We start from the raw sequence: 12,036 nt of genomic DNA on the forward strand, positions 1-12,036 counted from the left end.
CCGACTGAGCCCCCCAGGCGCCCCCCAGCATAGTTTCTAAGCGAGTTAACATCTATAGCTACACTTGCTATCCGTGCTGCGCGAGAGGAGTTGGAAATGCCGAATTCCCGGAATCACTAGCTAAAATGCTGCTCGTTTTTCTGGATGGCATCCCCCTTGATATGTTTCAAGGGTAAATATTATGAAGTTTCAAACATCTGTGGTTCAGAGAGGGCAAGTTTCATTGTTGATACAGAAATTTAGCATAATCTGTAGAAGAATGCAGTTAAAAAAAAAAAGTCTTTTGACTTGGACTTGGAAACGTGTTTCATATGTAAATGCTTAGCATGACCTCATTGTTACATTATAACAAAGTAGTCAGATGCACATGCTTTCTTATAATGAGTACACTTAGATTTAAGATAAGTAAGGTTGAAAGGTAGCAGAATAGGCCACTCCCAAATATGTCACTTTGGCATAAGGATGATCTTGAGCTGAAGGCAATTGAGAGGATGCAGATCTAAGAAGAGCCCTCTGCCTTCCCCCTATATTTGCCTAAAAGCAGGACATATGTAAAGATGCCACCCCCTCCCTCCCCCACACACACCTACAAGGACAGAACTTAATCAATGCAGACAATTCTAGACCCTTACCATTGTTTCCCCATATCCTTGCTTTCCCCCAGTTTGGAAAGCTCAAAGTCCTTTTCCTTTGTTTTGTCATGTCTCTAAAAATACACTGTTCTTTTGTGAAGGCGCTGTCTAAGCCCCATTTCTAACCAGCCCTTTGAGATACTCATCTCTGAGCTCCCCTGTGTATGCTGGACACACCTGCTAATGAACTTCCGCTTGCTTTTTCTCTTGTTAATCTGTCTTTTGTTAGTCTAATGTATGGGGCCTCAGCCAGAGAACCCAAGATGGGTAGAAGAAAAAGATTTTTTTCCTTCCCCTCCAAGGTCAACTAGATTCTAGTGGAGGTTCTATTCATAATTTGGGGTGGTATTTGAGTTTCCCATGCATGTATGTATGTGTGTACGTGTGAGTGTTTATCTAACAGCGCTACCACTTATAAAGTCCTTACTTTGCCATGGGCTGTGTGGAGTGTTTTTCATGCTGGACATCTTCTAATTGCCCATCCAGATCTGCTTTCCACTTTTCCCCTCCTGCTCTGTGCTCTGGCAGGCTGACCTCCACGGACGCCGTCAACAGGCACCCCCACATCTCATCTCTGTTGGTTTTTGCCAGTAGGAACCACTGACAGATGAAAGCTCTGGGGTCCGAAGGGGGAGAGTGAGGTTGGAGTATTTACCCCTGAGCTGCTTCCCTGTGGGCTTGTCATGGTTGACCGAGGTCCTGTGCTGAAGGTCATGGCTCTTGTAGGCCTGCCCCTTCCATGTCTCCCCTCGGCCCTGGAGACCCAGGGGTGGGAACGGCACTCTGCTGCTGATAGCCCTAAGAGAATGCCCAGTCCCTGGGGAGCTGAACAGAACTTAGCCCCTAAGCTGGTGAACAGCCCCCTTATAAAACACCCCTCCACTTCCCCACTGGAGCATGTCCTCTGTTTCCTGCCAGGATCCTGAATGTCCCACACATGATCTCATTCCATTCTTCTGGCAAGCAGAAGATTTGTATTATTACCCCATAGTATGCCGGAGAAAGTCTCGGAGATGTTAAACAGCCTGTCTGAACTTACATAATTCGTTTGTAGGTGACGGGGCAGGATTCGAAGGAAGGTCTGTGTGACTCAGTCGTGCTGCCTGCCCCTCACCCACCTGCACGATATTGCATTACCGCTGTGGTCCCAACCTTTTCCCTTTGTCCTCTTTCTGTAAAGAACGCTTTGTAGACCCCCTTGATTGTCGTAAAATGAAGTCATACATAATAGATCTACCTCAAGGCCTAATTTTAAATAAAATACATAAAATTTTTTTCTTTTGTTCTTTTCTTTTTTTAAGTAGGCTCCACACCCAGTGCAGAGCCCAACATGGGACTTGAATTCACGACCCTGAGATCAAGACCTGAGCTGAAATCAAGAGTCAGACGCCTAACCAACTGGGCCACTGAGGCACCCCTGTAAAATATTTTAAAATAAGAGGACAGTTACTCTTATTTTAAACACATATGAAAACATGTGTTTCATATGTAAATGCTTAGCATGACCTCATTGTTACATTGTAACAAAGTTAGATGCACATGCTTTCTTATAATGAGTATACTTAGATTTAAGATAAGTAAGACAAAACTGAATTTTTTACTTATACAGGACATTTTTTTTAAGACTTTATTTATGTGAGACAGAGTGTGTGAGAGAAAGAGAGCATGAGTGGAGGGTTGGGGTGGGAGTAGGGGCAGAGGGAGAGGAAGAAGCAGGCTCTCCGCTGTGCAGGGAGCCCGATGCGGGACTCAATCCCAGAACCCTGGGATCAGGGCCCAAGCCGAAGGCAGGCGCCCGACCGACTGAGCCACCCAGGTGCCCCTATATAGGACATTTTAAAATCAGAGCTAAATTAGGAGATTCGTGTAGGATCACTCCTAAGCTGGACTCAATTTTTTTGCTCAAAAATATTCACTCTATCCCTCCACCTCCAAGGCAGGAGAATACTTTTATTTTTCCAACCCTTGATTTTTGGGCTTGCCAATGTGGCCTGCTTTGACCAAGTGGCATAATAGCAGGCAAGACTGGAATAAGGCTTGAAAGGTGCTGTGCAGTGGGACTTGCCCTCTTGTACCTCTGCCCTGATCGTGAGAGGAGCTCCTCCCAGCTATCTGCTGGCCCTGCAGCCTGGGCCCATGGTGAGACACGTGGGGCAGACCTGAGCCCGACCCAAGTGCGGAGCCAAGCACAGCAGACTGAGTCTGAAGCAGAACCACCCAGCTGAGCCCAGCCTAGATCGGCCAACCCCCAGCCAACCCAAGATGCATGGGGGAGAATGACTGCTCTTTTTAGCCACTTTGCTTTGGACTGGCTTGTTCCCCAGAAGTTGCGGACAGATATAATATGGTGACTGTAACAGCTATAAAGGCAGGTACAGAGGGATTGTTTGGGGGGCACTCAGATAACATGAGCCATGTGGCTATCGTTCATGCGAGTTTTCCACAAGGGTGAACGATTCTTTTTTTTCTATCTGGACAAAAGCAAAGTATAATTTCCCCCTTGATATGCACAGCAGTTGCATTCCTGGCATATTCAGGTATGTTAAAATGGTACAAAAATATTTTGTGTTTGTGTAAATCAAAGTTAGATTCTAGGTTCAAGTAAGTAGCAATATATTATTTGCCTACATACATGTCTTTCCAGATTCTAAAAAAAAGTTGTGCAAGACTTAGTGGCATGGGACTGTCCCAACTGTTACAAATCATTTGGCACCTAACCCCTAACCTTCCAAATTCCAGTAGGGCCCCCCCAAACCCTGTGACGACCAAAAACACCTCTGCACATTTCCAAAATGCTCCCTGGGAGGTGGCATGGCCCTTTTTGGAATCACTAGATGAAGAGACTCAGTGGTCCCTTCTGAGTCTGATTTTAGTTGTCATTTAATCAGTAAATATGTATTAAATGTCTGTTAGGTGTCAGCACCGCGGATAGAAGAATATACAACCATTGCTGTCAAAGGGCTTACAGCGTAGAGGGAAACACAAGCCAGCAATCAGACAATTGTAATGTGGAGTAATAATTAAAACCACTGAGGTACATTCGGGCTGCGGCAGGAGCACCTAGGAGGAGCACCCAACCTGATCTTGGGGGCTCGGGGCTAAATAAAATCCTAAAAAAAACCAAAACACGCAAGTAGCTTAAATAGATGAGGGTTTATTCTCACATAAAAGAATTGTAGTCAGACCAGTTCCTCCTATCTTTTTGCCTTCTTTCTCTTGGTTACCTCAAGGTCCAAAATGGCTGCTGGAGCTTCAGTCATCACAACTGCATTCCACCAGAAGGAAGGCAAAGGGGCAAAGAATAAGGAGATAAATCTCCCAGTGGAGTCAGTTCCTTTAAGGGTCTTACAGGGGACGTCTTCGTAGTCTGGGGTTGGGATTGACTGATGGTGGGGTACAGTAGGGCTCCCCTGAAAGCAGGCAACGCCATGGGGCTGGTCACACACCAGAGCTCCCTGTGCATCAGGCTGAGGATCAACTCCGGCTGCAACGACATCTCTGCCTCGGCTCTACCCTTGCCTTTCCAGCTCCCCTCACTTCTTTACAGGGTTTTTCCTTCCAAAGGCCACTTGCGAAAGAATCTACATCCCAGGGTCTGCATGCAGGAACTCCATGTTCATTTTTAGCCTAAATCTGCCTTCTTATAATCTCACCTGGGATCTGGAATACATGGAATTCTCTTCCTTATAGGGGCTCCCTCAAACATTTGAGCACAGCCATAAAACAATAGTGTAATAACTAATGTGTACATATCACTGGGCTGTTGACAGAGTGCTCCGCGTTCTTTCTGTCATGTCCTCCAATGCGCCCAGTCCTTGATGGTAGTCATGGTTATTTCTACAGGTGAGGACACTGACGTTCAGATAGCGACCTCCCCAAGGACACTTGGAAGATAAACGGCAGAGCTGGGCTCTCTGGGAGGAGGACTTAAAGCACCCGACAAGGTATATTACTTTGCTAGGGCTACTGTCACAAAGTGCCACAAACTGGGGGGCTTTAAACAACAGAAATGTATTCTCTCAAAGCTCTAGGGCTGTCAGCCATGCCATGCTCCCTCCCAAGGCTCGGGGGGACGATCCTTCCCTGCCTCTTCCTAGATTCTTGCCACCCCAGGCGTCACCTGGCTGGTGGCCGCAGGACTCCCATCTGTGCCTCCCTCTGTCTTCATGTGGCTTTCTCTGCGTGTCTCTCTGTGTCCTTTCCGCTCCTCAAAAGGTCACTCTTGTCAGATTTAGGGCTCACCGGAATCCAGTAGGATCTCACCTCTATCCTTAACCCATTACATCTGCAAAGACCCTATTTCAAGGTCACATTCTGAGGTTCTGGGTGGGTACAAATCTTTGGGGGAACACTACTTAACCCACCACCCATGGAGCTTTGCTTTTCATAGATTTATTTATTTTTAAGTTTCATTTCTTTTCTTTTCTTTTTTTTTAAGATTTTATTTATTTAAGAGAGAGAGAGAGGGTGAGCGAGAGAGCACAAGCAAGGGGAGCAGCAGAGGGAGAGGGAGAAGCAGGCTCCCCACTGAGCAGGGAGCCGGACATAGGGCTCGATCCCAGGACCCTGAGATCATGACCTGAGCTGAAGGCAGTCGCTTAACCAACTGAGCCACCCAGGTGCCCCTTAAGTTTCATTTCTCTGTGTTCCCAGGACCAGTCACTGTCTCGCACGTAAGCACACATTCTCTCCCGCCCCTTGTTCTCAGCTCTCATGCTAGAGGGGCGAGCGCAGGCAGGAAGAGACGGGTTGGTACAGCCCCTTCTGAGCTCGGAGTGCTTCCCAGGGGCTCCTTGTCTCTGCTGTTCTCTGAGGCCCCTTCCCCCGGGGGCTCCTGTCTGTCTGGCCCCAGGATGCTGGCCAAGCCCGCATCTCAGAAATGACCAGTGAGGCTCAGTAGCTTATCCAAGTGTCCTTACCTTCAGGGTGTTTGGTTCAGCGTGTCCTTGCTGTTTTTCAAAGATCTGAGGAAAACCGCACAAAGTCCCTTTGGATCCAAGTCCTTCCCCAACCAGGTTGTCAGAGTTCATGCTTTCCAGGGGTGGGGAGAGGTTTGGTGAGCTTTTCCCTCAGAAATCAAAGCAGAGAGGGAAAGTCAAGGGGATGCATGACTCTCTTGGTCAAGGGGTTGCCACAACAATACCACAGACCCGTGGCTTAAGCAGCAGAAAGTTACTTCTCACAGTTCTAGAGGCTGAGAAGCCCAAGATCAAGGTGCTGGGAGATTCAGTCCCTGCTGAGAGCCTGCTTCCTGGCCTGTGGGTGGTCTGCTCCTTCCTGTGTTCTCACAGGGCAGGGGGAGAGAGAGAGCCAGAGAGAGAGAGAAAGAGGGAGGGAAGAAGAGGGAGGGGGAGAGGTATGGAGGGCGAGCAAACTCTGGTGTCTCATCCTCTTCTTATAAGGGCATCAGTCCTATTTGGGGGCTCACCCTCATGACTTCATCTAAACCTAATTATATTCCAAAGGCCCCACACCATAACATTGGTGGTTAGAGTTTCAACATATGAGTTTGGCGGGGTTTGGGGTGGGGGGGACACAATTCAATCCATAGCAATGACCCTGTGAGCAGGGAAGCTAGGATCCATAACCGGAGAGCAGAGACAGCCACGGTGAAGTCTTTGTAGATTTCCTTCGTTTTTGATGGTCTCCCCCGACAGTTTTCCCTTTAAAAAGAACTAGGTCTGTGGGGTGCCTGGCTGGCTCAGGCTGTAGAGCATGCGACTCTTGATACCAGGTTCGTGAATTGGTGTAGAACTTTAATAATAATAATAATAAAGTAGGTCTGTGTACTTGCTTTGGGGCAGCAAGAAAAAGGGCAGGTGGGGAGACAGGGTCCCATGACAAGGGCCAGAAAACATAGCTGGGGAGAAGGACAGGCAGACTGACAGGGGGTGTGGCAGGGAGAATGGAGAGCAGGGTTGGCTGGTCTTGACTGGCAAAGGGTTTCGAGGCATATTAATACACAGATACATCCATCCCATATAATGGCTACAGCCATAGAGCCATAGATTTGGCGTTCTTGGGTGGTGATTGATAGAACCAACCCCATCTCAAACTGGCTTAAAGAGACAAAGGAATTTATGACCCATATAAGGGAAAATTTCAGGCATGGCTGGATCTAGGTGCTCACATGGTATCCTCACACGTTCCTATTTCCTAGTTCTGCTCTGGCTTTTCTGCCAAGGCAGGTGCTCCTTAAGTGGTGGGAAACCACAACAACCGTAACTACCACAAAGACAACAGCCACGTGGTTGCTGCAGTGAAAGGTGCTTCAGGGACGGACTGTACCACTGGCCTCACCTCTTCACCCCCTTCTGACCCACGCCCTTTGCCAGGCTTGCAGCGCTTGCCCATGTGACTTGCTTGACCCAAAAGCATATGGCGGAAGTGACAGGGGCAGCTCCAAGCCTAGGCCTCCCGATTCTTGTCCCTTTCTCTTAACTCTTGTGCTCTGGCCATTCCCATGAGAAAGACGTTTCCAGGCTGGCCCACTGGTTCCAGGAGGGGGATGAGAGACACATGGGGCAGAGACGACTTACCCCTGCCAAGGCAACCCTAGACAAGCCAGTCACCTGGCCCAGCCAAGATGGGAAGGCTGAACCTGTGTGACACGTGACCAATCAACATGACAGATGCCACTAAGATGACAAAATTTAACTATTGTAATTTCTTTCCTAACCATTCCAGCAGAGGCCCCCAGTCATCTGCCCAAACCCAAGCCAGCCCCTCTGGCCCTTTGTATTTCTCCCACTACATGGGCTAAAACTGGGGAGGGTTGGATTTCCAAAGGTAAACTGGGGGTTGGTTATAGAATGCAGAGAAGTCGCTCAGCTGTGACTTACCAAATGCTCCTCGGGATTGAACCATTTTCTCTGCAGTAGCTTTGGAGGTGGGAGTGCTTCTACCCCACTAACCAAGTAAGGAGTGAGTCTTCCTCCTGTCCTGTGGGAAGCTCAGGGGTTTGTCCACATCCTCCAGAGGGGGAGTCGCTGAATCCGAGCTCATTTTAGTGGCTTCAGGGATTCTGCTCTGTGAGATGGCGCGTACCCAGGGTCTGTCTCTGCGCTCCAGCCTCAGGGGACCCGTTTCCAGCTCTGCCACTGGTTTCCTTTGAACCTCCCGCTGATGTCCCTCAGCTTTCCTCTGCTCAAGGATTTTCCTGTACAAGTAGACAATAAAAAGAAACATTCCCAACTTACTGTTGTGAGCTCCTATTTATGCCCCTCTCAGCAAATATTCAGCGTACATGACTTTTACCGTATATGTCTGAATTATGAGGTGAGGTGGTGTTTGTTTGGTTTTTTTTCTTCCCAAAATTATGCCCCAGAAAAGAGGGAACTGCCTTATTTTTGAAACCTTCACATTCTCTCACACTAAGGGGTACTCTCTCATTTGCCTTATTTGGGTCAACTCTTGTTGTACTTTTACTGTTTGGGGAAGGTTACCTGTAAAGCCTGCAAATCCATCCTGGTTTGGCCTGCTTCTATAGGTCACCCCACAGAATCAGAGTTATTTCAGAAAGATTCAGAAAATACAGATTCAGTGACTATTTTTGGTGGTATGATTTTATGAACTCAACCACAAATTTTGTAAAGAAGTCTTTCAATGACCACAAATCTGTACCTACAAGAAATTTTTTTTAAAGATTTTATTTATTTGAAAGAGAGCAAGAGTGAGAGTGATCACAGAGGGAGAGGGAGAAGCAGACTTCCCACCGAGCAGGGAGCCCAATGCGGGGCTCCGTTCCAGGACCCCGAGATCATGCATGACCTGTGCTGAAGGCAGAAGCTTAACCAACTGAGCCACAGGCACCCCGGAAATTGTATTAAACTTGTACATGCACTAAACCTGGGGAGAACTGACATCTTCACTATGTTGAGTATTCTTAACGTAGTGACACAGTCTCTACATTTATTTAGATCGTTGATTTTTTTCATTAACATTTTGTTGTGTTCTGCATACAAGTCCTGTACATATTTTGTTAGATTTACACCTAAGTACTTCATTTATCTGAGCAGTTGTAAGTGGTGTTTTATTTCCAGTTTGGGTGTTCATTGCATCATTCCTAGTACATAGAAGTATGATTGGGTTTTGTGTTTGTTTACCTGGTATCTTGCAACCTTGCTGAACTCAATTTCAGCTGGAATTAGTTTTGCAGATTCCTTGGCATTTTCTAAGTAGACAATCATGTCATATGCAAAGAGGGAGTTTTATTTCTCTCTCTCTCTGATGTATAAATGTTGATGGATATGCAACTATAACGTGCAACAGGTAGCGTTGCCCAAGAGGTAGAAGAGAACAGTGTGACTCTGACTTTGGGGAAAAAAAGAAGAGGACGTTTTCCGCAAACGCGGTTGCTGCAGCCATCTCTATTGTCAGGTGCTGGTGGTGGTGATGCTGCCTTTTGGTCTTAAAACCCTACCAAATCTTTTCTCCGAAGAGTCATCTCATCTTCTGGCTGTATTCTTAGGAGAGGAGGGTACTTGCGGTGCTGAGGGTAAAGCAGAAAATAGGTGAGCTTATTGCACAGATCCAGTAAATTGCCTGCAAACACCCCCAATCCTGTCCCCCACTCCCAAAACCCCTACCCCTGCCCGCCCGCCAGGGATCCCATAGGGGCAGCCAGGGCAGAAGGGACGGCTTTTCGGGACTCAGTTCCTCCTAGGCGCGCGGGGGCGCTGTGAGTTCTCTCCCGGCGCGGCGGCACTCTTTCTCAGCCTCCTCGGTATGCACTGAGGCTTTCGGGACGGTGGCGGGAAGATGGCGGCATCCAGGGATTGGCTGGGAACAGTGGAGGCAGAGGGAAGCGCGGGGCGCCAGGCGAGCTCAGGAGTGGAGGTGGTATTTCCTTCCGATCCCGCCACCCCCGCCCCGCTGTGTCCTCACGGTGGGTGTGCGTCTGGGCTCAGCCGAGCTATCGGGCGCGAGGGGCGGAGGTTAGCCTGAAGATGCCTTGGGCTTCTTAGGGCTCCCAGATTTGTATCTTCCTCGGTTTCACCATGTGTGATGCCAAAAAACGCCCTTTCCTGGGGACGTAGTGTTTTCAGTTTACTTAAGAAACTGTCATAGAAAGTCCTCACTGTGGTGGTTTTTGCTCCGTGGCTGTTACATTTTTCCCCCCCCTCAAGGGAAGAGGCAGAGTCTAGGCAAAGGGGATGCATGTTACTGAGTAAATCCATTGCCGAGTACTTGGGGATTTCATTGGTTGTTTTGCTGTCTTTTTATTTTAAAAAGTTAGGGGGAAGGATAGCATGAATTATTGCTCAGAGACCAGACCTAGTTTTTCTCTAATCTGTGGAGAGAGGATGTGCCCACATCCGACTCCAAAAGCTCAGATTTTCACTGAAAGGATAACTGGGTGGAGGTGGCAAAGTGCTCCGTTCTCTGGATCCCTTCCGTATTTTTCGTCTCAGGACCCAGATCATTCACCATGTAGACAGCAACTGACAATGGCATTTTCTTTCTGCAGAGACTAGTTTTCAAGAGTTACGCCTCAAGTAATCAGTGCCTAAATGTGATGGGGGGGAAAAAAGTAAACAGAGTGGGCTTAATTATGACAAATTGTGCATAAAACCAAATCAAGTTTTATTTAAGGGCAGTGAAAACTAGGAACTTGATGTAGATGACTATTGTTTGACATGTTTTTTTTCCCCATTCTGGAACTAGGACCTACTCTTCTGTTTGTAAAGGTGAACCAAGGGAAAGAAGAAACACGGAGATTTTATGCCTGCTCGGCCTGTAGAGATAGAAAAGACTGTAATTTTTTTCAGTGGGAAGATGAAAAGGTATATCAACTTTTTAGACATTTTTTAAAATTTTTGATGTATGTGACAATTTGAGAATGTCTAAACCAATAAAAACATGCAACTTGAGCATTAAATGAGGTAAATCTCTTCAGATAGATGAAGATACTATGCTTTTTGATTCGACAGACTGGAGTTTATACTTACTCTAAACTTACTCTGAGTGCTGATGTTGTAAACGACTGTCTCAAAGACCGTTCCCTTTTAAGACTCTGAGGTGTCAGTACTGGGTGGCTGATCTTTTATTTGCAAATACAGATTTCTCCCTAAAGAGTTTAGGTTATGATCATTCCAGGCAGTGTTTTAGAAAAACATTTTTTTTTTTTTAAACATTTGCATTGAGCATCCATTACAGCTGCTGTATAACGGATGAAGGCACTTAGAGATATAGTTATGAGCTTGGTATCCTCTTGGTATCTAACTCAGCTCCAGTTAAAGTTTCTGAAAGTTTTGTTTAGAAAAATTTCAGCTTTGTTAGGTTTATTAGAAAACCGTCTTGTTTACAACTCTTCTGCACACCTGTTAAAATCACCATGTGTAAGATAATCTCTCAGTGCTTTAATATGTTAGGTATTGCTTCATGCTCCTCTAGAACTTTCCCAGTTTAATGTGTTTTGTTTTTGTTTTCCCCTGAAACAGATGCTTGTTTACAACATGGAGCTGCTTTAATTGGCTTCTTGATGTCAGAATATGATACCAGTTTTTCTAGGATGATAGCAAGTTTGATAGTTTATTAAATGGTGCTTTTATTCCTTTTCAGTTGTCAGGAGCTAGACTTGCTGCCCGAGAAGCTCATAACCGAAAATGTCAGCCTCCTCTGTCCCGAGCGCAGTGTGTGGAAAGGTGCTGATGTGTTGTCATTTTTATTTATTATTTTTGTTTTGTTTTGTTTTTCCCTGTGCCTTTGCACTTACTTTCATTTAAAAAAAAATTTATTGTGGTAAAATATATGTAACATAAAATTTGCCATTTTAATATTAAGTATACAGTTCGGTGGCGTTAATTATATCCACAGTGTTGTGCCATTTCCACCATTACCTATTTCCAAAACCTTTTCATCACCCCAAAGAGAAACTCTGTTACTATTAAGCAATGACTCCCCATTCCAATTCTTCCCAAACCCTGGTAACCTCTACTATACTCTATGGATTTGACTATTCTAGCTACCTCATGTAAGTGGAATCATATATTTGTCCTTTTATGCCTGGCTTATTTTACTTACCATGTTTTTAAGGTTCATCCATGTTGTAGTATGTGTCAGAACCTCCTCCTTTTTATGGCTGAATAATATTCCATTATACACACACACCCATCTTGTTGATCTCTTCATCCATCAGTGAACACTTGGGTTGTTTTCCCCTTTTGGCTGTTGTGAATAATGCTCCAGTGAACATTGGCATACAAATATCTGTTTGAGTCTCTGTTTTCATTTCTTCTGCGTATATACTTAGGAGTGGAATTATTGGATCATATTGTAATTCTGTGTGTAGTTTTTCGAGGAACCACCAAACTCTTTTCCACAGTGGCTGCACCATTTTACATTTCCCGCCAGCAATGTACGAGGGTTCCACTTTTTCCACATCCTTGTCAACACTTACTAT

General features: G+C 46.1%; 1 protein-coding gene across 2 annotated transcripts in view; it reads left to right on the forward strand.

Annotated features, from left to right (window-relative positions):
- Positions 1-9,388: 9,388 nt before the first annotated feature.
- The window catches only part of ZCCHC4 (zinc finger CCHC-type containing 4), a 44,538-nt gene continuing 41,890 nt past the window's right edge, over positions 9,389-12,036 (forward strand). The window contains exons 1-3 of one of the 2 annotated variants that reach the window (XM_032400117.1): positions 9,389-9,519; positions 10,299-10,417; positions 11,196-11,278. In XM_032400117.1, coding sequence (XP_032256008.1) covers positions 9,393-9,519; positions 10,299-10,417; positions 11,196-11,278 — 329 coding nt within the window. In that variant the 5' untranslated portion in view covers positions 9,389-9,392. Of the gene's footprint in view, positions 9,520-10,298; positions 10,418-11,195; positions 11,279-12,036 lie in introns of those variants that run through there. The other variant, XM_032400118.1, reaches the window with a different exon arrangement.

The sequence above is a fragment of the Phoca vitulina genome, unplaced genomic scaffold (assembly GCF_004348235.1).
Source record: "Phoca vitulina isolate PV1807 unplaced genomic scaffold, GSC_HSeal_1.0 scaffold3, whole genome shotgun sequence".
NCBI classification, from domain to species: domain Eukaryota; kingdom Metazoa; phylum Chordata; class Mammalia; order Carnivora; family Phocidae; genus Phoca; species Phoca vitulina.